The following is a 24,505-nucleotide window of genomic DNA, read 5'->3' on the forward strand; positions in this document are numbered from 1 at the left end:
CAAAAAATATTTGCACAAAATTAAAAGACTTTAGATTAAATCATAGACACGGTCACATCACGTTTAGTTGCAATTTTTCGCATTCTACGTGTAACGGATTGCAACCTCCCTCCCTCGTCGTTGGTTTACCGTTGAGCCAATGAAATTTCAAAGTAGTTCAACGGTTTTTGAAGACGTTTCATCAGTCCGGTGTCTTGTTGAATTTATCTGAAATTTAGATAGAAATAGTCATTTTGAAAATAAATATTAGGCCGTGTAACTTCTAAAGTAACCACGATTCAATCAAAACGGCTACCGCCGTAAAATAAATGTGAGTAAAAATTACAAAATAAACGTTAGATAACCGTTTGACGCTGTGTCGATGTTCGCTTGTTTTGCCTCCATTTTCAGTCGTTAGCCGTGACGATTTTGAAACGCTTGTTTACGTTTACATAATAATTTACAAGTTTGTGGACATTGTAGAGTTATAAAACCGTGTTAATTCACCACGTTAATGAGTGCACGTGATATAATTGTGGGATTGTTTCAGTACCTCCATAATGGCGCCAACAAGGTTGGCATCAAAGCCGATCGGCGTCAATGAGAACTTGAACGGTTTACTGGGGCATGGAATTACGACGAGGAGTAAGCAACTGGCTTCTCTGAAAACCCACAAGGATAGTTTGAAGGTTCCAAACAAGAGGAAAGCTGATAGCCCTTTGAAAGATGTTACGGCAAAGCGAGCAGCGTTTGGTGATATCACCAACGCTTTCAACAAGACCACCGCGCTCCAGGATAAGGATAAAGTCATGGGGGTGAAGAAGGTTACTGTGGAAAGTAAAATGCTACCGACTGTGAAGGTTTGAACATTTCTTTTTGTTAAAACGTATCACTAGAGGGTACTTCTATTCAACATTCCTTTAGAATTACAATGGCATTTTATTGATATCATACGTTACAGTTCACGTGGTGTAATTCTGCAATATTAGGTGTGGGATTTGCAAGTATAATATGGGTCAATGAACTTTCCCTCCAAAACTTACATTTGCAAAATGTGCTATTTTATTTAGGTGATATGTTTCTACTGTGTCTATTGTACTTAAGTGGACACATCTTTATATCTTTTCCGACATTTTGAACTACATTACAGTAATAATACAACTACAATAAATAAGGCCAAGGTCAAACAAATCTGCAAAGATAATGAAGTTTACTTGTAACTTTGTTTCATCATTGTTTAACTAGAAGTTTTATTTACATTTTATTCAATGGACAACCTCACACAGCAGGATGTTTAATTATGTGGTCCTTTTATGAACTATAGTACTAAACCAACTTCACATTTTGTTCTTAGTACTTTTTTTCATAAAATATTTGTTATCCTAACCAAGGATTTTCTTTTAGAGCATCAAGCCACAGACAACCTTGAATGGCAAGACCTCCAAAGCTAAAACACTGCAGCGAGTGGCCACAAATGCCATTGATGCAGTGCAGAAGCACTTTGCCAAGGATCCGGTGAAACCTGTAGCTACCCGGGCACAGAATGGCATCCTCAAGAACATTGAACAGAAAAAAGACAAGACTGTTAATCAGAATCAGAGCCAGAACTCTGCCAAGTCGGCCAGGAGTGATGTCTCTGAACCATCTCTGTACATGACAGCTTTAGAAACTACGTTAGTTACCTTTTTTCTTTTATTCCTTAGATTTCTGTGAAGAAGGTTGTATGAATGTGTATCATTTCAGCTACCCCAACCTACCCCAGGTTTGCTTGAAAGGAGTTTGATGAGAGTTGGTATTAAAATTGACTGAGAGGATATAACCATAACTGAGTATCGTCCTTGTCACCTTATTTCATTTCCCTTATTTTTTGCAAATGTTCTTGTAAAAAGTGTGTGTGGTCTGTGTGAAGGACAAAATGTTTGCAAAATACTCTTGAGCATCTCACACCAATAGATACTTTAAATTGTTGTGTTATTTGACCTTAATTAAATGACCCACTTTTCATGAATCTGGATCAGCAATCCAATCACACAGCCTGCATTTTATAGAGGAACTGATACTCTTGCCATTGCTCTTGATACATCATAATTATACCTATAAAAGAAAAATACTGTTTTCTGCATTTACCATTGAATGAGAGTGGTAGCTTCAAAATTCTCAGTGCTGCAATAGTAATACAGAAGTGATGTATGTCTGTGGTTCTCTGATGTAATAGACCTGCCTGCATGCATCATGGTATACTATGCCTTTTTCTTTACATAATTGAATTGACAATTTATTATTTCTATAGCAGCCCATCAGAAACTTCTAAGGAGGAATACAAGACTATAAGTGAGAAGCTAGACAAGGTGAATCTTGATGACACCATCCGGTCATTGGATGAAGAGACTGAGGTGCCTCACAAGCCACCCTCGGATGTTCCAGACTTTGACCAAGAAAACTGGAATGATCCCTTCCAGGTCTCCAACTATGCTATGGATATTTTCAACTACTTGAAGAGTAGAGAAGTAAGTATTAGTATCTCAGGATATAATATCTTTATTATAATCAATCTTTAAAGTAAATAAGCTAGTGAAGCTGCAAGAAAACTGAAAGAAAAAAATGTAAACATTAATTCATAAGTTCATAAACTTATTTACATTCAGTACATATTAGTAGTATTACGATTCGGCGCCAAATATACAGGTGATAATATCAAGATCATATTTGTGGACATTAGTATTTACCAACAGCAATATAAAGAACTTGAATGATTGTTAAGTAAAATTTATTGGGTGCTGATGTAACTAATCTTTACTGCTTTCCTATCATTACTATATTATCTCTTTTCCATTTTAGCGCCTTTTCCCTATTGACGACTATCTTCAAAGGATGAAAGGAATCACTTCATGGATGCGAGCCCTTCTTGTTGACTGGATGGTGGAAGTACAGGAGAGCTTTGAACTGAACCATGAGACCCTGTACCTTGCCGTGAAGCTGGTGGACCTGTTCCTAACACGTTCCTCCAAGACACAGCCTGAGAAGGACCATCTGACCAAGGAAGAACTGCAGCTACTTGGTGCTTCTGCACTTTTTATTGCTTCTAAGTTTGATGTGAGTTGACTAAGTTGAATATACTTTGTCTTTTAGCTGTCTGGGTTAAGAACTTTCGTAAAAATTTACGATTATAGGTTTGCCCGTAAATCATCTGCGCGCGCTTTTCTTAGTTGTTCATTATCTATATACCCACCACAGATAATACGGTGTACCTGTTGTGGTAGTTTCTCGTGCAAATATTATTGACGATACAAAGTACTCTAAAACGCAGTATCATAATGTGTGTTATATTTTTGTGCAACAGGAGCGCATCCCTCCGCTCGTGGATGATTTCCTGTACATCTGCGACGGCGCTTATACGTTGAGCCAGCTACTCAAGATGGAGATGAACATTCTGCGTGTGGTGGACTTCGATCTTGGCATCCCCTTGTCCTACAGGTTCCTCAGGAGATATGCCAGGGTAAAAACTATTTTTAATACCATAACAAGATAATATAATGTTAAATTCTATCATAAAATGTGCTGAAAAAGAATGGTCATTATTTATCTTGTCTGGTTTTCCTCCAGTGCGCAAGAGTGTCGATGCCGACTCTGACTCTGGCGCGCTTCGTGCTGGAGCAGTGTCTGCTAGAGTACAACTTGCTGGAGTACTCGGACAGCAAGATGGCAGCCGCCGCTCTCTACCTGGCGCTCAAAATGAAGTCCATCGGAAACTGGACACCCACACTACAGTATTATACAGGTCAGTTGTTTATACTAAATGTTCAGAAAGAAAATACAATTTAAGTATCCAAGCACTTTAAATTACTTTGGATTCATAATATTTTCTGGTTTCAACAAAATATGTTTTGTTTCGTAGGGTACACCGTCAAGGATATCCTCCCCATCGCAATGGCGCAGAACGCGACACTGCACAAGAAGCCAAAATCCGCCATCAGCACAGTTAGGAACAAGTACTCCCATACGATCTTCTTCGAAGTAGCTAAGGTACCTCTCATCGAAGACTCGGTGCTCTCTAGCTGAGAAAAGCCCAGTGGCGCTTTACATGCTGTACAGACTATACTAAGGTGGGTCCAAATTTTCTAATAGATACATTTGTAAAGTCGTGTGTATATTATTTGGAGGCTAGCGGACGAACGATGTCTGACTCAAGTTGCAATGTACATAAAATTCACGCTTCATAAGTCCTTATTTATGTAAAGTTTTTGTTGTTGTTGTTTAATTTTCTGGCTTCATTGCAGTTTCTTTTTTATTAGCTTATCCTGTCGCTCATGATTGAAAATGTATTTATTGAATTTGGATAAGTGTTGATACTTTCGAGTTTCGTAGTTCATATTAAATACTTATGAATTTAAAATGACGGAAACGGACTGTGCTATTATTCGTTAATCTTTTGATTTAATCGTATTATTACAATTTACTTTCCTATTTAAAGTTTAGGTAGACGACTTTTGGCAATAAATTAAAAAGTAATCTTGCGTCAGACTGAACTCGGTCCGCGCTGCCGTAGACTAAGAAATCGCAATTGATAATTTGTGTTACTTAATTATTGTTATTTGCTGTCTAATTTAAAATATGTGAATGCTTCCGATGTTACGTGTAGCTCGTTCACGTGAAATGAATAGAAATTGACAAAATTCGGACCTTTGAGCGAGCTACAAATCAAGGAAACCAGTAAAATGTAAGGTGCCACGTTGGCTCAGTAGTACTATACGTTTTAATTATAAGTAGTTTGACTAAACTAGACAATTTTCCTCGGGCCTCCCAACCCGAGTAGATAATAACACTGCCATTAAGTGAACATGTAGGTAGTGGAAAACCTAGATGAATTAAGAATTTGTGTTAAGCGCACGAATTATTAAGCGTTATAAGCTATGGTACGAGTTGTTATGCGAAGTTTATTAACTTTCGGTTAATTAAAATAATAAAGACTGAAATGTTTGTTAACATATAGCGTGGAGTCAGGGTAGCCTGACCAAATTACAGAATTTGTCGAAGATGTGCCATATATGCTATGGTACCTGAAACTCGAATGTTTGACCAGGAGGATGAAGCCTCAATAAATAATCCCAGTTGAAATGAGAAACGAAGTTTCTATGAAACAAGTGTTTGAAAAAAATAAATAAATGACTTAAACCAAAATCTCGTCATGTCCTGTCTGACCTCAATAGACTTTTTACCAAAAATCAATGCCTAATATCCACATTCCAATATTGTTTTACTTCCGCCTCTCTGCTTATTATATGAATAGTATGACGCTGTCTTCCTATGTGAATTATACGTGTTAATCGGCTAAATGTATTGAAGTGTATATTTATCAGAAATGTACAAATATATTTGTAACACTTTGATTTGTAATGTCGGGGACAGAGATTTTAATTTTTCGATGGGTAGTTTGAAAGTCGTCAAAGTGTATATTTTTGTACATGAGCGCTTTCGCTTACATGATAAATATGCAATGCCTAGGATTATTTTATGACTAGCATTTGTTGAATCTTTGAGAAATCGCTAGCCTTAACTTTACAGTCGCGATCATAAGTGTTATACAGTAAAATCGAAATGATTCTCAATGAATTAATTATTCCTGTTTTAATCGTATTATAGTATCGTAGTAGTCGTATCATTGTAGATTTTATATTAGGTTATATTGTTTTATCTCAATAACACTTATGTCCGCGACGGTACTGTGCGGGCCCGAACAGCGCCGGATGTGTAAACGTTTTTATACATAATATTATGTATTCTTGGCAAGCTTTGCTAATACTCTTTTAATTATAACTTATTATTAATGGATTTTGTAATGTTTTAATATAATTAATTTACATAGTAATTATTGTGAGATTATTCGCATCATTTGTCATATGTTTTGTAATTTATCACATTTTAAAGAGTACAAAATATTGGAATGTTATAATAATGTTGTTCGTTTAATAATAAGTTTTAGAATAATTGTCACTTTGAAAACTGTTTTCTTCTTGATAATATTTGTCGTCTAATTATACAAGGTTAATGTAAAACTGACGTGTAAATAAAAGTGATTTTGGTTTGGTAACTTGTTGATTGATTAGAACAAGAAATATCCCTCATCAGTGTATAAAAATAAGCTTAGTAACAGAAGTGTGCGGGCTGCTATCAACATCATTTATCGTAATCAAAAAACGGGTCACGTCTGCGTTATCATAATGTTGAATGACCATATATTCGCTGGTCAAAACCATTCATGATAGACCACTGATGTTTGTATATCAGAATATTAATTTCTAATATGATTATCTCAGTATGTCTTGAAGTCACTCCGAAATCCATTCATCTCATTTCAGTCGGATTTTGAATCGGGGACCCCTTACAGTATCAGCCGCAACACGCATCATAATAACATACACAGTTTATCAAAATGAAACAAAGTAAATTATTCATGTTGTGATTTAATCACACTTGAAAACAAAATGGTTTTTCCAGCAGTCAAACCTGACATCTTGACTAATACATACATACAAAAAATTACGAAACAATACCTACTTATACGCGTAGGTAAACGGGACAAGATGTCGTGGCCTTACAACTTATATACATAGCACAAACTATATTAACACAAATGCACGTTCAGGTCACGACTGCAACCATGAGGTAATCCAAAAAACGATTAATTTCCGTCAGCAACACAATTATTACAGGTGTTATAAAAATTACATTTCGATACATCAAAAGATTTATCACATTACATAAAATTCTACTCCCGGTACCTACAGGAGGGCTCATTAATTAATTTAAATCATTGAGATGGATTATTTGATTATGACAAATATAGGTGGTCTTACACAGATCGCTTTTACTATACGTCAACGATCTTTTTTAAATTAAAAGGAATGGATTGCTTTGTTACGTCCGCGTCCATCTTTATTCAAGAAAACATCTAATAATTCTATTCAATTTAAAATATTTTTGCATGTTTGCGTTATAAATCTGGCTGGTAAAAATCCATTGTCTATTTTTGTGGTTCAATAAATGCGGACAAACAAAGTTCCCATAGATCTAAATCGTGTAAATAAACCTGAGGAAATCTATAGCTAAAAATATGTAGATCACATTTCCTAAGCTATCAGAAATTGTAAGGCAATGTTGCGGCTACACGTTACGGCGTAGTGGAGAAAATATTGCACATTTTGCGAACATGCGGATGCATGGCAGGAGTTTGAAGTGTCTGTAACGATTAGAAATGATTAAGGTACTATTTTATATTCATTAGTGACGTAAAACAAAGATTTGTAATTTCTGCTGCTTAAAGATTTCTATTTGTATTTTGATTATGAGAAAATAATATAGTCATTCTGTGTCGGTGAAATTGGGCCATTACACAAATACAAAAACTCACGCCTTTGTATTATCGGTTAGGTAAGAAAGTTCATGTTAATTATTTACATATGTGGATTTAACTAAGCCAAGTTTAGATTGATTAATATGTGTATTGTTAACGGTATCAGAGTGTAGTCCAATGTTACACCAAATGTCAAAAAATAACGTTTCATATTGTAAAGTATGGGAATAAAATAGCTTCAAAACCATTTATTATTTCTGTACTTATCATTTCTACCGTCAAAGATACTTCATTAAAGCCGTAACGTGTTTGCCGAATATTATTAATTTTTGCCTTACAGTGGGTGAGGTTACAATAACTAAGAAAAAACCATCAATACCTACGGCCATTGTATTCACTAGACAAATTTACATAAACAGAGACTGAAATATTCTTATTTTGCATCAGTTAGGCAATAGTACGTTTGAGCTTGAGAGTAAATAAACTCGAAATAAGTATGGTGTATGGTCGTGATAGGCAATTTTACGCCGTGTCATATTTTCTTATTGCCTAGTAAATACTCAGCTCCTCAGTAACAATATGTTTTGTTTATAAACTTAAATTACAATCGGCGGATTAATTTAAACATCACGCGGCTTACATGACTCCTATAAAACCTTATTTATAATGAAAATTACAATCATTAATTTGTGCAACTTACTGCTGAAAATGCGTTTGAAATACTACATTTTATTATGACGATTATAAGTTTGTTAAATAAATAACATACAATGTGAGAAATTAACATTTCAAACGTTCCCGGATCCATGCAAGCCACTTCACATCAAACCTCAAATCACAGAAATATTCGACAAAACTAAAATAGATACAAAATCGACCAAAACAGAGGTTTTCATATTTGCTTACAAAGTGTAAAGCACGCAACTTATTGTCGCAACGCGATATACATTTAAATACCAATGACTAAACAAAACTACACGAAGTTATCGCTCCTGCAATAATACCTACACGCTTTCGAGTGTTCACTACCCTAACTTACGATATAAATTATATACATTACACGTTCTATACACGCGAACGCTTCTAAATATATTTACAATAAAGTTTTGGATGCTTTGGCTAACAATAGGGCACTCGCTTAAGTCTATCTCATGCGCTCGTCCGCTGCTAAATATTATATATTGATCAACTAGTACATTTCTCTTGCTATTGACTTTTGAAATTATCAAAACACCTCATTCTTATTCGGCTAGTTTAGCGCACCTTGACGATGGAAAATTTAACACTACCCTGTGTCGTGTCAAGGACGAATTTGCTTTTGATAATTGTACACTATGACCTGATGTTGTCATTGACTCCAGCCAGTCTCAGACAAGACATACAGCTATTATAAAATATGTTATTTACAATATGGCATTTAGCAACGGAAGCAAAGCCATTTGAGACGTACTTTACAGTTCATTCCTATAAAACTACGTTAATAATTTCAAGTTCATTAGGAACCAACGTGGTAGGCTACTGTATTGGAACAAATACACGAATTTGAACCCTATGAAGATTATTACTGGGTTTGTAATGACTCGCTATACTTTGGAAATATAAAATACCGTAGTATCGAGAAGTCATTAAAACCCATAGTACTAGAATTGAGTTGAAAACTTTTGCGAAAATATTAGATCTTAACTTGTAATTTTATAAAAGCTACTATTTTAATCAATGTAAAATTGAATGTCATAAAAATTTGGACTGTATATCCGAAGATGTTGGCAAGAGATGTCTTAATATAACTATTCCCGCAAAAGTTTCAATTTTAAAAACCTGTTATAAAATTGTTTATACACTATTAGCTAGTATTTGTTGATTTGTGATTTCCTTGGACATCTGTAGACTCGTGCGAACACTCATTCATAGGCTGGACTCTGGGGGAGACTGGCCTGAATGTGCACTCTAAGGAGTCTGAGTCTGGCGTGCCTGGCGTGGAGGGTGTGAGTCTGTCTGAGGTGCACATACGTTTGGATAGAGGAGAGTCTGCCTCGTCGCACCGTCGCTTGCCAGACAGCATGTTTGGCCGGCTGACGGGACTGAAGCTTGACGCTCGGATAGCAATGGGGGACAAGCTCCGCCGCGTCGTGTACTTCCGCGTTGGAGAAGGGGAGACTACTGGTGAAAATCTGGAACGAAAATATTACGGTGATATATTTTTCTCTATCGTTTTACTTTTATCACAGTGACTATAGTAAAATATACAGTTGGTATCAAAATAAATCCAACTAATGAACAGAAAACAAACAAAACAATTTTGTTTTACGTAATAGTCGGCTTAGCAACAATAACAAAACATTATCTAAGCCTGTAAGTGCGGGCAACGATAAACATTTAATTTCAGGTTACGACATCGAGTGACTATCTGGCACTGTCATCGAGAGAAAATTTAAGTGGTAGGTGGAGGTAATAATGTAGGAGGGCTGTTGTCTTACTGCGTAACATCACGATAAATAATCATTTTTCTGTTTACACCATAGAAAATATACTTCTATGTTCCTAGGAAGAACTAAACTAGGCACACTACTTAGCTGTATACAACACGTTGCAACCATTTTAAAAGTAAAGCTGATTTTATGAATCATTGTTTTTTATCACCTAGAAACACTCCTTCGTACTTTGAAAACAACATAAAACGGTTTTATCGCTTTGTTTTAAGTTTCATGGATAGTCTGGATCCCGAAAGTGATAAGAAATGTGTGTGGAAAGCAAATCGCTCTATGTCGCTAAACAAAATGCGAACTTCTATCATCAATGAAATTATCTTTATTTTGACATAGGACAGGTTATGTTATTAGGTATTTGCTCACTAGCTTTCTAAAAGGTACAAAAACACTAAACCTTATAGGTCACCATCTCTCCTAAGTCAAGAAGTTCAAGTGTCAGATACATTGCGTAAGGTAGGCATAGTATGTTAGATTCAAGTTAGGAGACCGGTCTGTTCCATCTCATTATTAGGTATTAACCGAGCCGCACACTCCAGCATTACCGAGCGAGAGCTCATTAGATGAACGAGGCCACCTATTATGCTTAACGATCCTATTTGAGAATAATTACGTAAAGTTATTACTCAGAATAAATTATCTCGTTAAATAAATCGCTTCGTCTGTCAATTGTTTTCTTTGATATATTCAAAGATGAACTTGCGTCAAGCGTAGGAGCCGGCGCTCCATACATGTCGAGTTGTGTTTCGATTTTGTCGTAATCGTTGTATCCGCCGGCTAAAGGCGTATTGATTGTTTTATGAGTTTTAGCTCTCCAACAAAACAAAATTGATTGATTCTGTGGCAAAATAAGAGATCGAATAATATTTTCATCACATTTAAGGTATTTTCTGTACATTTGTTTGGGTGGGTCAAAGATTATATTTTCAATCATTGAGTTTTTCATCGCAATACCATATTTCTGAACAAGATACGGCAGCTGACAAAATATACTAAAATACATGATGAATGCCTACACTAGAGGCACTATTTCGTTTTCCTATCATCATGGAACAAGACTGTTATGTAAGTATTCAAACAATCAATACCTAGGTGTCCTAGTAGGTGAGTTGGCTAATCCGGCGACTAGCGTCAGATCCTCACAAGATTGGCCCATTTGCATGGCGGTGTGTATTTCCCTCTCGTGCGCCACCTCGCGCGTGTTGCTCACGTCAGCGCACTCCTCGGCGCGCAGCTGGTTCACCCGCGGCGCCATCCGCGCCCACGAGCTCTGTGCAACAAATAATCACCTGTTATAGAAGACAGATTATTGTATTTTACTACATTGTAAGTTTGAGGTTATAAACTATTTTAAACTATTATCAGTTTACCACTATCGTAAAGATGTTATTATAGTGTACAATTTCTTCTGAAGTCGATCTCTTTCAATTCTATTGTTATTGAAACAGAATAAGAAGTCAGTATTTATGCTGACAACATAGTATAGGCCCACCCATATGGAACTAGTAACATGACTAGCATGCATGACTGATATGTATCTGCATCTAATAACGAGTTGATTTTATGTAAATGTTTATATTACAACCGCTTTTTTGCCCGCTCGCTTTATTGTCAATGTAAAATGTTATTATGCAAATTGGCGCCTGGAAAAGTGGCACCCATACAAATACCATGAATATAATTATTTTGAAAAATAACTCACAGTTACGTTGATTGGCGAGGTGACAGTACCAAAGGTCCCGCTATGCCTGCGCGTGCGCGTCAGGTTGTTGTTTGAAAACATGCTGAAGATCGACGTGTTCCTGAAACAATATTATGAAAAGTTTAGCATTGAAAACTAAGTAGCAATTATGCTTCCTCTAGACTAGTCAATAGCACATATTTACAAAAGCAACCTATCCTGTTTCTTAACCGAATTGGATCGCAGATTTTATCAATTTTCATTCTCTCCTATATCTGTTTCACTCACATACACCTTTCGCTCTTGGAATGACCAAATTAGCTTTCAACACATTCATTATCTAGGTACTCGACGAAAATTCGGGAGAATGCAACTCTTCGGAAAGAAACTTGGAAGTAACCGACAATAAATACAAAAGTAGGTAAGTTAAATACTGGCAAGACGTATCTAGATCAAGACAACGAAAGTATCTACGCTATGTAAATTAATTTAGTGCGTGTTGTTTGTCCACATCGAGTAGCAAAAATACATAAATATCGATGTTTTCAGAATAGAGGGCGACGAACAGAATCGAGGCCACTGCAAAACGATGCCTACCCGCAAATGGGCGCGGTTTAATATTCAAGTGCTTCAGCTATACCGCAAAATCTTCATATAACAGTTAACAGTTTATATGATGGTAATTTTGTGCAATCTTGCACGCTACCACTGTGGAGGCGAATTGGTATCAATTGAGGACGAGTGGCGAAGTGTTGCGGCGGCGAACTCAATTAGATTATAAAGACGGGCATTTGCGAGCTGATGTTTTGAACATGTCGATGCAGGGAAGATTCGTATGGCATGGTTTCATATTGTGACTACACAACATCACATGTGTGACTATTTAAAAATAAAGTTTGTTTTTTTGTTTCTCTTATACTTTGCGTTAAAGTAACGTCCAAAGCGGCACCATTGTCAACAGTTTTGTTGTTCTTCTTTTACCTCATGAGCTCGTAAAAGCTCTATAAAGTTTAAGTACCATTAAATTAATACTTCGCTCTTTTTAAATGGCGTCCTTAATGTGAACTGGCAAGGAAGTAAGCCAAAAGCATTTTAAAATGGCTGGCAATGTGAGTTCCTGGCAAGCCTTCAGTTTATACGGCCATAAAATAAATTAGAATTGCACTGGAGGAATTTTTGATCATCAATATTAACTACGGAGTATCCAAGGAATGTTGCTGGAATCTCGGCGACAAATTAATTTCTTCGACCACAACACTTTTCCCCACAAACGAAAATAAAACTGACTAACAAACAACTTCGGTATTTGGCCGCGTTTTTATGGCTTGAATTCCAGCAACAGAAACATGAAATAACAGATTATTTTCATTATAACTCGAATGAAACGTCATCGATGTTTTTCCTGCGCGAAATTGACAAAATCAGTTCAAAACAGCCATGTTTACGTTCCATAAAAGTTTTGAAACGGCTAGTGGAAACTAGAAATGAATAAACAGAGTAACACAAACTTACTGCTTATAAAACAGTAATATAGTGGTACCATAACATTATACACGAAACAAGGACTGTCGCCGTCGTGAGACAATAATAACATGGACACTGTTGCATGATTCAATAACAATTAGTCAGTGTTTATAATACATTTCATTTCAGTAACATTATTGACGAGTTTGTTATCACGACTTTGTATCAAAGCCTGGAAAGTAAAGCCTTTTTCAAACTGTAATGAGTGTTTTATTAATAGAATCGAGTGGACATAATGTGGTTGGCTGTACACCAGGTTTTTAGTGTTGAGAATCGAAATCCTTTTGGTATCGAAAAGGAAGATTAGCTATCAACTCCTTCCAGCTATAATATACCGATGCGCATACGCCCCGATTGAACTAGGTGACCTAAACACTCGTGTCTCATGCTCATTCAAAAGCCATTATTCGTAGTCAATCAAAGGCATGTTCTATAAATCTTCTGATATCATAGAAGTCCATTGATATTTGAACTCATAACTCGCCCTTTAGCGACTGTAGGCGAGGCATTTTATTGAATTGTAAATGCAATGAATGTCAATGGAAATAATATCATGTCGACGGAACGTGAATAACAGGGTCCTGTGTTATGTGATACGCGTCTTTTCAGAATCGCGAGTGCACTATAAAAACTACGATCCGATTACGGTACACGTGTCAGATACGTGCATTATTCGGCTTGATACAGCTTACACGATAATCTATTCATTTTATTATGCAACGAAAGGTTACTGGCTTGCATACCCGATCCACTTTACAACTGCAGAGTCGTACGTGCCAATGCACTCACAAATCATATTATGCGCAAAACTGCAATTGGCTATTGGTCATCTCAATTGGAATAAGGCCAAACGCGCGACCAGAATTGATCCAACTATAACAGGATTGACTACTACTGGAATCCATTTAGGTGGAATCCTTAGGTACTTAATATTATAATGCTATGTTATTAAGAAATAATACTGGAATTGTTATGATCCATTAGATTGGCTTAAGCATTATTAGGTTTTCCATTTTGTATGATAATTATTATGAATAACTAAATGATATTTATGTCCCAACTAACTGCCAAATTCAATAACGAAATCGTTATCTTTTTTGACAGAAACTCTATAGAACTAATGTCAAAAATCGATCTTAATCTAAAGATTTTGGATCAAGATTGGTTATTGGAATCGGCACTGAATTGGCTACTAAAGCCATTTTACATGTCAAAATTAAGCAATCTATGTCATGAGCCTTTCTGGCAAGAACCCAAGACAAAACTACATCCACTTTAATATATACAAATAGTCTTTCATTGCAATAAGAAATATCAAAAGGTTAATTACAAAATACAGGTGATAGGCCAACATTTAGCTGTTATTTATGAGCTATTTACAACTTACTAGTCATTTATCTTAACATATTATTAAGATGAATGCACTATTCACGGAAACGTTTTTCTAAAGTCATCTTTAGTGCACTACAAGAGTAGAAATCACCTCACCCAATCTTTTTACAATGAAAAACCCATATCATTCTCACTCAAGAATTCGAACACAAAGTTAAAAACAACACAAAATAAGTATTTACAAAACCAATTTATCATAAAGTTTTATATTTATCAAAATTTATTCTGATAACATCATAGCGAGATAGACATTCATAGAATAAATGATGATTCTTTATTATGGCCGGTAATAATGATCGAAATTTGCCATTATACAATACATACCTAAACTATGCTGTAATTTTACCAAAATTTGTAAGGCAGATTTTGAGTTAAAAAGGTAACAAGAGTATAAAACACACTGACTTCATACTACTAATAAAATATTAAAAAATTGCTTGAAATGTTGACTACTATTTCTAAATGTTTGTCCCAAACATCTAACGGTTAGATAGTTACTAGAAAGAAATTATAAAACTAATGTCTAGTGAAGTAACAATTAAATTACCTCATCAAATGAGTTAATTACATTATCAACAATGATCATTAACAACCTGTACCTATCTCAGGATGGATACTGCGTGTAGGTGTTGATGACTTCAAATGCATTTTAATTAATATCATAAATGGACATTGGAATGAGTAAGTTTATAATATTGTGAATCATTTGTTTTTAGTTTCTTTACAAATGTGGTTACAGTGTAAGAGGTATTTTATGCATATTAGGTATGTTCTAGTGTTACTTGTGGCATTTAAAATTACTCAAGACCACAACTCACCGGTTCAAAATTAGGAGCAGCTTTTTAAGACTTTAACACTACTTTAACTATTCAATTAATAAAGCATGATAATAGCAACATGAAATTTACCAAAAACAAAATAAGAAAATATAAGTAAAAAACTCATATAACACAAAATATGGAACACAGAGTCAAGTTAATAGCTCAGCACTGACTGCAGCACTTACACATTGTCAACATACCGCAACTCAACACTGAAAAATGACGCCAAGCTACTGCACTTTTACCATAACAATATACAATCAACTAGTAATGATAACATTAACAGTATACACTGTGAATAATGCACAAACATCGCTAAATACGGGCACAGCACCCATTGGCGACCTCAGCAGCTGTCAAAAATAGGTAAGCAGCGTAGCAACAACCGTATCAGAGCCGTAGGAGGCGTGTTCTGCACATATTACTTTACCTGGGTGCTACGCTCGTCGTGGGCGATGTGGCCGCCGTAGTGGCTGCTTCATTTATTAACGGTGCACTACTGCACCTTTTTAATATGTTAGGAGCATCCACATCCATTATCTTAATGCCACCATTCGTTCACTGACGTACTATGTAGTTATATGCATCGGGATTGCCGAAACGATTAGCCCTCTACCGTTTATATAACACTGTAAGTGCACTTACAAATAGTCTAATAAACTAATCACGCTACTGTTACAACTACATACATGTTATTTATTACGCGTAAATGAAAGGATAACACAAAATAAAATGAAAATACGCTACTCAGAAAGCTAAAAAGTGGCTCGAAGCTGACCTGTCAAATCGCCGCAATAGAGATGCATTCATGTTTTATTTTTTACAAAGAAACCGTCAAAAGACTTTGTTATTATGATTGAAACTAAAAGAAAAACGAATAATATTTATTTACTTTAGAGGAAATAATCAAAATAATATATTTACATTAAATGAATGTTTTTAATCAAGAAATGAAAGGAATTTCTCAAAAATTATTTCATGATTTTATACATGGGTATGAATGCACCCAAACTAATGTCAACAATCATGTAATGGATACGTTCCGTTCCATAAAAAAACAACACTTTGTCTTCAGTATAATATGAACGAATTAAGGGTTTTTTGTTGCGTGTTGGGTAAATTTTGTTGCTAAATGTTTAATATAATTTACGTTAGATGTAAAAAAATACGATAATAGATTAACTAAGAAAAATAAGTTACACAAATTATGCCCACTTCGTAGTATTTTACATTTGCGTAAAACGAACAGTTCATGAATTGTTTTGACTTTTGAGTTGCAAGTAGTTTAGATAAGTATTTTGAATTTGAGGTGATAATAGAATATAAGGACGTTACAGTACACTTTTTAAATTATTTTTTTTAAATTCAATGTGTATATTCTCTTTTAACAGCATAATATGCTGCTAAATATTATTAGGTATTATATTATAATACCTACTGCAATATACATCAAATATTAGTAATCTAATTTAATATTCGCTACTTACATTAAATACGAATTTTTCAGCGCCAAATTGCCCTATAGTTATATACTCTTTGGTGACAAATTCGTGATTGAATAAACAATAGCGGGAGTGACGTATCTATTCTAAACCTTTATAAAAAAAACGAAAATCAAAGGCGTTTATAATACCAATATATTCTTACGAATAATACAACAACTCTATCACTAAAGTAAAAAAGTGAAATAAACAAACAAAAGTATTCAAATTCAAAATAATTATGTATTTAAGACGTAGGTAAGTATTTTTTGTGTCTATAAAATAAAGCTGACAAAATAATTTAGTAATTCCATTCATAGTCTAACATGGATTATATTAAAATTGTTTATTATTGCAGTACAACAGTCAAATACATGATAGCAGCGTTTTTTGGGGCAGTCATTTACTGTGAATGGTATGTCTACCTCATTCAGAAACAGTACTGGCCAGAGCTGGAGTGCGATGATCAAGACACAAGTTGTATAAAGATTTTATTTATAGCCGATCCCCAAATTCAAGGAGACGAAGCCGTCCCACCTCCTTTAAGCTACCTCTTTAATTGGGACAGTGATAGGTAAGTGAAATAAATAACAGGGTTTCCCAATTTTTGTTGTGTTATCTTGCGAAACTACTTTTATCAACATGTCTTTCACATTTATCTATGATAAAATTATGAAATATCACAAACTTATCTGGTAAAAAATTTTACTTGAGATTACAGATTATTTATAGATTCAATCTTTATTACATTTCTATTTTATAGCATTTTTGTATTATTAAAGTTTGACTTTTATCCATCTATTTCCAGTTACCTGAGGTCTACATTCAAAGTGGTAGTGGACTATTGGAGCCCGGAAATCCTGGTGTACCTGGGTGACCTGATGGATGAAGGCTCCATAGCTACCATGCCGCAGTTCCATGGCTATGTCAAGAGACTGGCTGGTATATTTGAATGGGATTTCCCTGCTGTGGTAATTTACTAAATATTTATCTATCTGTCATGTTTTGACTTATTATTCTCTGAGGGGTAAAGATGGACCCAACGCACTTATTTAAATCTATGTAACATCCAATCATTATCCTTCAAATCTCTAGAGAAGTTAATTATTATGTTAACAGCTTGTTCACATAACTGTTTGATGAGGAATCTGACTAGTTTCAAGCCATGCTAGTGGCTCATCATATTGAAGAATAGCATTCTGCGACTTGATTTTTGCTTTGATATTATTATTTGCAACACACAACTGTTACTGATAACATTTATAATTAAATCCTAGAGAAGTAAGAGGTGCAACGAAACAATGTAACAAAGAAATGTATTGTGAACCTGATTGAATAAGAGTAACCTACAGAGTTTCTTGCTTGTTTTTCTCCATATCTCATATCATACGTTGGAACAAGTAAATAGCTTCACTAGAGGTTTGACTGACAGACTGACATTAGTAACATTATAATATTTACTTTGACATTCAAAAGTAACTTCTTGGTGTAATTTAAATAAATAATTTTGGTTTCTGACTTTAACTTATGCACATTTTTGAGAGCTGCACACATTTTTCACAAGTTAACTTATGAATCTGAAGTTTTTCAATCAAAGGACCAATGTACTTGTTTATACATTGAATCTAAGACCCTCGTTGTTAGTAGCAGGTGTCCTGAAGTCGACGTCTAAGTGGCACCTGGTGGTCGGGAAGGTTTTAATTGATATCGGAAAAATATAAAAACTATAAGTCCTACAGGTTTTAAATCACTGTAACTTGTGTGCTGTCCACGAAGAAGTACACCTATTTTAATTATAATGTTATCGGCGAAAGGGAGTTACTCACGTATTTGTTTGACGAGGAACTCGACTGTGCTCTGTGTCGCGGAATGGTGCTCATGAATGTGAGCCTCTAGTAAGTCGAGTTTCTCGTCAAACCTTTACGTGAGTCAGTCGATAACATAATAATTAATTTAGTACCTATGTCTCACAAAAGTTACAATAAAATTACACCTATTTTGCCGATCACCTGATACCATTTAGACCTCGAATTCAGAGACACTTTGACTCTGTATAAGAAACCTGTTCAAAACAAACAATATGTTTTTCAGCGAGTCTGGGTACCCGGTGACAACGATATTGGCGGTGAGAACGAACCCATCCGTCGCGATAAGATTGAAGAATTTGAGAAAGTGTTCGAGCAGCCGCCCATTGTAGAGTATTCTAATATCTCCTTTTACAAAGTAAATGCCATTACTTATAAATTCCCACGAAAGGATGACGAGTTTCCTGGCAACGAGAAGAACTTCAAGATCGCTGTGTCTCACTATTCAGTTACTGACAAAACCATGTTTGCACACCAGGTAAGGTTTAAACATTTTAGTAAAATTTTCCCCAATGGAAAGACTTGTTCTTTTTATACACGAAAACATAATAATAAAACCAGACGCCAATACAGCCTCTTGTGTTATCATATAGTTTTCCAAAACTGACCCAGGAACCTAACTCGATACCCTTGCTGTCAACTAATACTTAAATCTATAAGTCGAAACTTCTAATAAATAATGATTAATCATGAAATTCCCCTCCAGATAATGAAAGCAATAAACCCTAACATATTCTTCTGCGCTCACGACCACGAGTCGAAATATGTCAAGCAGAATAAGAAGCTCGGTCAAAGGCAGTTAGTGTGGCTGAATGGACCGACACCGACCCTCAACATATCCTTTGAACAGGAGACTCTGTATGAGGTCTACGTGCCAACCTGCTCGTATAGGATGGGCACCGACTACATTGGCTATGGTGCTGCTGTTCTAGGTAAGGTCCTTTATAATATGATATACTCACACAATAATGTGTAACAATATAAATACAAGTTGTAATATAAAAAAAATTATTGCACGGTTGGCGCGGTGGGCAACCGCCTGCCGCGCAACGTGGGTGATCCACAAATTGTTCTACCGGGTCTGGGTGTCATGTGTTTGGAAACGCACCCACGCCGCAGGAGGAAATCCTAGTGTGGGGCAAGGATTATTTAAGAAACAATAAAGTATAGGTTAAGGGTAGGTACGTCTGCCTACCTTTAACCTATACAAGTATCGCTTAAACCTTCATCATCAGCAGCAGTTCATGATGGTCAACTACACCGCTGGACTATGGGTCCTCTAGATAAGAGTTGTTATCATAACCTCCACATTTAGCGGGTGGGTATACATGGAGATCTCAGTTTAAAAGGTTCATGTTTATCATATCAGAGATCACTATTTGGCCCATTGTTTATATCTTGTCAACTCTTAAGACAACCGTAGGATAAGAATGGGTGGTGCCAAATCTATACAATTCTCCCATCATCACACGTCAAAGAACTTGAAGCCCACTTGAACCTTACCGTAATACTTCTTTTGTTTCAGAAAACAACCAAAAAAACATGAGATACACAGTATTTTGGTCGCCAACCAGGTTTCCCTACTTACAGTAGAACTCCAATTATCCGAACTCCGACTATCCGAATCGCCGATTATCCGAATCACAAAAATTGTCAAAAAAAGTCTAAGTGCGCTATTATTCTCCCCCGCGAAGCCAGTGTTTGCGCGTCAAGTCTTGACTTGACTTGTCTTAACTTGCCGTTGTGCCTATACTGACTACGCCCGCAATTTAATTCAATAAAAAAATAGTGCAATATCAAAACGTAGCTTTTATTCTCTTCAATGGCATTTTTTTAAAAAAAAACCGATTATCCGAATATTTGATTATCCGAATGGGTCCCGGTCCCCATTAATTCGGATAATTGGAGTTCTACTGTAATTATCTATTTATGTATGCTGGTCATACTGCTTTTATACTGCCTAGTGTTCTGTGTTGCCAGGCTTTGTCACAGAAAATCCGCAACAATAACTAAAAGTGCGGATATGTCTCCATTGCTACAACGAATTTAGCAGATTGTAACACTTATCCCAGTGTTAATAAGTGCCAATTTGAAAGGTATACTCGATTGTAAAATATGATGAAAGATTTAAATTCAGTCGAGAACTTATATCTACTGTTTATTTGTAGATTTGATTGGCAAGGTAAGTCCATATAATTAGTTATTTATAATATAAAAATAAGTCAAGCTTTCCTTCCTGACGCTATAACTTCAGGACGCACGAACCGATTTGCATTCGTTGGAAAAGTCTCGGGCTCCGTGAGGTTTATAGCAAAGAAAAATCAGGAAAAAATTCAAGAGAAAAGCAGGAAAACAGGGCAAATCATTTTTCATATACAGCGCCATCTTTAATACAAAAATAAGCGAAGCCATTGGTAGCGAAACGGAGTTCACCGGGTTTGCTAGTTTCATATAACTATGCCTTATAACATTAACATAATTTTATAAGTAACTTTTGAATTGAAGTGGCTAACTATGTATAACTCTCTTATGAAACCAGTGAATTGATTTATAAATTGACTATGGAATTGAAAAAATATGACATATTATAATGATCCCAATTTAACATTCACCCAGTAAATAAAATTAGGTAACAGAGAAAAATGCCTTTGATTGAGGTTTTGTTTTACTTTGTGACTTATTATTTTTAGAGTACCTACTTAAACAGTACAATTATTAATTCCCAGTGGGATTATATTTTTATTTGTTTTATTTTTCGAAATAATATTATTAATTTGAGGAGGTCGCTCCTTCTCGGGCCTGACCCGGTGAAAGTGGGCACCGTGTATTATTAATTTATTTTATTTTAATTTCTTAATTTATTTTATTATTAATTTATTTGATATTAATTTTATTTTAATTAATTTTATAATTAATTTATTTTATTATTAATTTATTTTATATTAATTTATTTTATAATTTATAAAGACATTGAGTTATAATTATATATAGCTGGTTAAATCGCTGTGTGACGAAACCTTCGTGATCCATTTATAAAATGTTTTATCAAATGATATTATGTATTAATTTAGTAACTAATGTAGTTCTCAAATTGGCTTTATACTTACATGCATTTATGTATATTATGATAATTATTTAAAAATACTCGGCCCAAATTAAATTGGCTGTGCTTTTACTAATTAATAAACGTAACCCCGTCGATGGTAGAAGTAAATTTAAATATGTAAAATTTATATTTTAAATAATGTAATTATAGAATTAAATATTAGAGCTAGCGTTCTGGTGCCAAGAAAAAACTCCAATTATAAACAAATAAGCAGAATAATAACTAATATTAGGTACAATGATGAAAAGGCTCGATTAATTATATTACCTGTTGTGTATGTACTAAATTATTATTTACAAACGCCCTAATTTTAAAGCTTAATCACTAACTCTACAAATACCTCGATATTTAATTGATATTTCTATTAAATTTATGTAACTAAGGCTGACTGTATATGGTAGATTTTATGTTTTTCGCTACATAATGTGAGTGACCCTTATTTTTCTAAGGTCCTAAAACTCCAATGTTTTTAATGTTTTAAAGTAAGTTTAAAGTTAAGTTACAATACAAGTACAAGTTGGAATATAAGGTGCGTTGGGGTAAGATCGGCGGAGGGGTAAGAACGTACAAATCAAATATCTCACTTATTTGGCTATATTTTTTAATGCTGATCACATTGCGTGGCACGTCATTAAGTCCCGCCCCACCCCGCGGTGACCACCACTCGCTCCGGTCAACACAGACGTGTACCCGCGCCGTTTTAGAAAAAAGGCAAATTTTATAAAATATTTGTTTATCCGGTCTTTCACCTACATTTTTATTTGCATATTTTAGCAAAAGTATAGCTTATTTTGACATGTTTTTGCCTAAATACTAAGTTTTGAGCAATGATAATATGATAAAACTAATCCAGATTTGTCTACTACCTCTGTAGGCTGAAATCCGGTGTTACCCATGTCGGGTAAAGATCAGACAAAAATATCCCTATTCGAAAATGGGCAGTGATTGTCAAACTTTTGTTACAAATGATTTTAATTTAATTTTAAATAATTACTTAGGGCTGATTTTCCAACCTTCAGTTGCCACGTAAATACTCCCGAACCTCTTCGCGGGCCACTACTTATACAAAAGAAGCGCTGGAATTAGCCATGCAGCAAATAAATAATAAAGAACTCACGTATGCAGCCACTTCAAAAATGCTTGTGGATAAATCTAAACTTTGAGAAACTCAATTTCTTTGAAATTTGGTATGCGGGGTAAGATCGGACAAATTAAACGAAAAAAAATAGAATCATTTGGAACATCTATATTTGTTGTATTAGGTAAATTTTTGTGATTTCATGTTAAAGTACAGGAAAGATCGGCTACGTTCCTTTCATACACCTTGTGTTCCTAGCACTAGAAATTATTTTAAATTGTTGTCCGAACTTACCCCATGATGGCCAAATCGTCATCACATCAAAAAAAAAATTGTCCTAATTTTATAGGCTTGCAAAGCAAAAAGTATTGAGTATTTATAAATAAATTAAATTTTAAATAACACTGTGTTTAATCATTATTCGTTTCCACTTTTTTTCATGAATCTACTGTGTACCAAAATTGAGATAATAAAGTTTTTGCAACATCCTTGCAACTATTCGAAAATCCGTCCGATGTTACCCCAACGCACCTAACAAACTTACAACTTAAATGCATTACATCAACAAACTATAAGTGGCCACTGTTGACCAAAGGCCTCTTCTCACACAGAGAAGGTTTGAGCATTAATCACCATGCTTGCTCAATGCAGGTTGGTGCACTTAAATGCATATTCCATCCGAATATCAGCTCTAAAGCTGTATCCATAAAGGCATATGTACTTAAAATCTTCTATATGCAGCTAGCCTTTTAAAGCAATCTTAAAACAGGTTTATTACATGACAAGAATTGAATGATATTGTTAGAAATAAATATATTATAATGCTCCATAATGTAAATGTACAAAAATGTACGTACATGCTCATTTAATACGTGTATTTAATTCAAATTGCGGGTATTCAGATCTTTATATATAATAAAAATCTTTAAAAAGAATTCAAGCCTAGCCGTTAAGTTACTAAGTTATGTGGAAGAAACATTATGTATAAACATGCTACTCTGTTCATTTTAATGTCTTTGGTAAAATATTTTATGTTAAAACAATTTGAATAAGCACTTCCAGTACACCACTGCCTGATAAACGGGTTGTCAATAGACCTACACCTAAGCGCCAAATAAATAAGGGTCAATGTATACCTACACACATTACATACTATGTACTTCTGAGATTCAAAAGGATAGATTGATAGTTAGTAAGCTGTTGTGTGATTAGTGTTGTAGGAGATAAGGTTGAATTTGTTATGTCAATTATTCCCGTTATAATCCGATTCTGGTCTGCACCAGTATAAATTGACCCTAAGCTAACTGCCATCTGTCATGACAATAAGTTAAATTAAAATAAAAAAACTAGTAGCAACGTTTAACTGTATATTTGTTGTAAAACTATAATATTTTACATTAAACAAATAATAATAACATTGAACAATATGGAATGTGAATTGTATGTACAAGTCATTGACATAAGTCATAATTTATTTTGTGAGTTCATGTTTATTAAAAGTGAACGCACGCTTATCCGAGCCGAACGCGTCGAACGAAACGAATTTTAGAATTCTGTATATGAAATCTCATGAAACCTCGCACCTTCCTCGCGTCGAATCGTCCGAATCTGGAAGAACCCCAGAAATTCTATCTAGACGTATTCGAAAAACGCCTTCAGATTCAGCGCGGTTTATGCGACAAGCGTAGAAACGATTTCTCGGATGCGGTCGATTCTTGATATTGTGCGAAGCCGAGCCAAA

The 24,505-nt window shown here is 34.9% G+C and overlaps 3 protein-coding genes across 8 annotated transcripts; 2 read left to right on the forward strand and 1 right to left on the reverse strand.

The window, feature by feature from the left end:
* The first annotated feature begins 133 nt into the window (after nucleotides 1-133).
* LOC118273458 (G2/mitotic-specific cyclin-B3) lies at nucleotides 134-6,067 on the forward strand. Its single transcript, XM_035590436.2, has 8 exons — nucleotides 134-310; nucleotides 530-839; nucleotides 1,384-1,652; nucleotides 2,270-2,486; nucleotides 2,818-3,072; nucleotides 3,320-3,475; nucleotides 3,583-3,757; nucleotides 3,875-6,067. Exons 2-8 carry the CDS (start codon nucleotides 540-542, stop codon nucleotides 4,036-4,038), a joined length of 1,536 nt encoding a protein of 511 aa, XP_035446329.1. The 5' UTR covers nucleotides 134-310; nucleotides 530-539; the 3' UTR covers nucleotides 4,039-6,067.
* A 357-nt stretch (nucleotides 6,068-6,424) lies between these two features.
* Nucleotides 6,425-16,059, reverse strand: LOC118273260 (uncharacterized). Of its 4 annotated transcripts, none has more exons than XM_050697626.1 (4): nucleotides 16,013-16,059; nucleotides 11,519-11,618; nucleotides 10,905-11,086; nucleotides 6,425-9,501 (listed from the first exon to the last, which is right to left on the reverse strand). In XM_050697626.1, the coding sequence occupies exons 1-4, from the start codon at nucleotides 16,042-16,044 to the stop codon at nucleotides 9,174-9,176; spliced, it is 642 nt and encodes a 213-aa protein (XP_050553583.1). In that variant the 5' UTR covers nucleotides 16,045-16,059; the 3' UTR covers nucleotides 6,425-9,173. The 4 variants fall into 4 exon arrangements, with proteins under 4 accessions (XP_050553583.1, XP_035446041.1, XP_035446042.1 ...); XM_035590148.2 differs by lacking the exon at nucleotides 16,013-16,059 and adding an exon at nucleotides 15,665-16,006; XM_035590149.2 differs by lacking the exon at nucleotides 16,013-16,059 and adding an exon at nucleotides 15,420-15,588.
* A 466-nt stretch (nucleotides 16,060-16,525) lies between these two features.
* On the forward strand, nucleotides 16,526-24,090 carry LOC118273432 (metallophosphoesterase 1). 3 transcript variants are annotated; one of them, XM_050697599.1, is made up of 8 exons: nucleotides 16,526-16,651; nucleotides 16,742-16,973; nucleotides 17,074-17,289; nucleotides 17,524-17,686; nucleotides 18,807-19,058; nucleotides 19,287-19,512; nucleotides 20,106-20,165; nucleotides 20,497-24,090. In XM_050697599.1, exons 2-8 carry the CDS (start codon nucleotides 16,957-16,959, stop codon nucleotides 20,628-20,630), a joined length of 1,068 nt encoding a protein of 355 aa, XP_050553556.1. In that variant the 5' UTR covers nucleotides 16,526-16,651; nucleotides 16,742-16,956; the 3' UTR covers nucleotides 20,631-24,090. The 3 variants fall into 3 exon arrangements, with proteins under 3 accessions (XP_050553556.1, XP_035446297.2, XP_050553563.1); XM_035590404.2 differs by having other exon boundaries at nucleotides 16,529-16,973; XM_050697606.1 differs by lacking the exon at nucleotides 20,497-24,090 and having other exon boundaries at nucleotides 16,529-16,973; nucleotides 20,106-20,472.
* The last annotated feature ends 415 nt before the right edge of the window (nucleotides 24,091-24,505 follow it).

This window comes from Spodoptera frugiperda, chromosome 1 (assembly GCF_023101765.2).
Source record: "Spodoptera frugiperda isolate SF20-4 chromosome 1, AGI-APGP_CSIRO_Sfru_2.0, whole genome shotgun sequence".
In the NCBI taxonomy this organism is placed as follows: Eukaryota; Metazoa; Arthropoda; class Insecta; order Lepidoptera; family Noctuidae; genus Spodoptera; species Spodoptera frugiperda.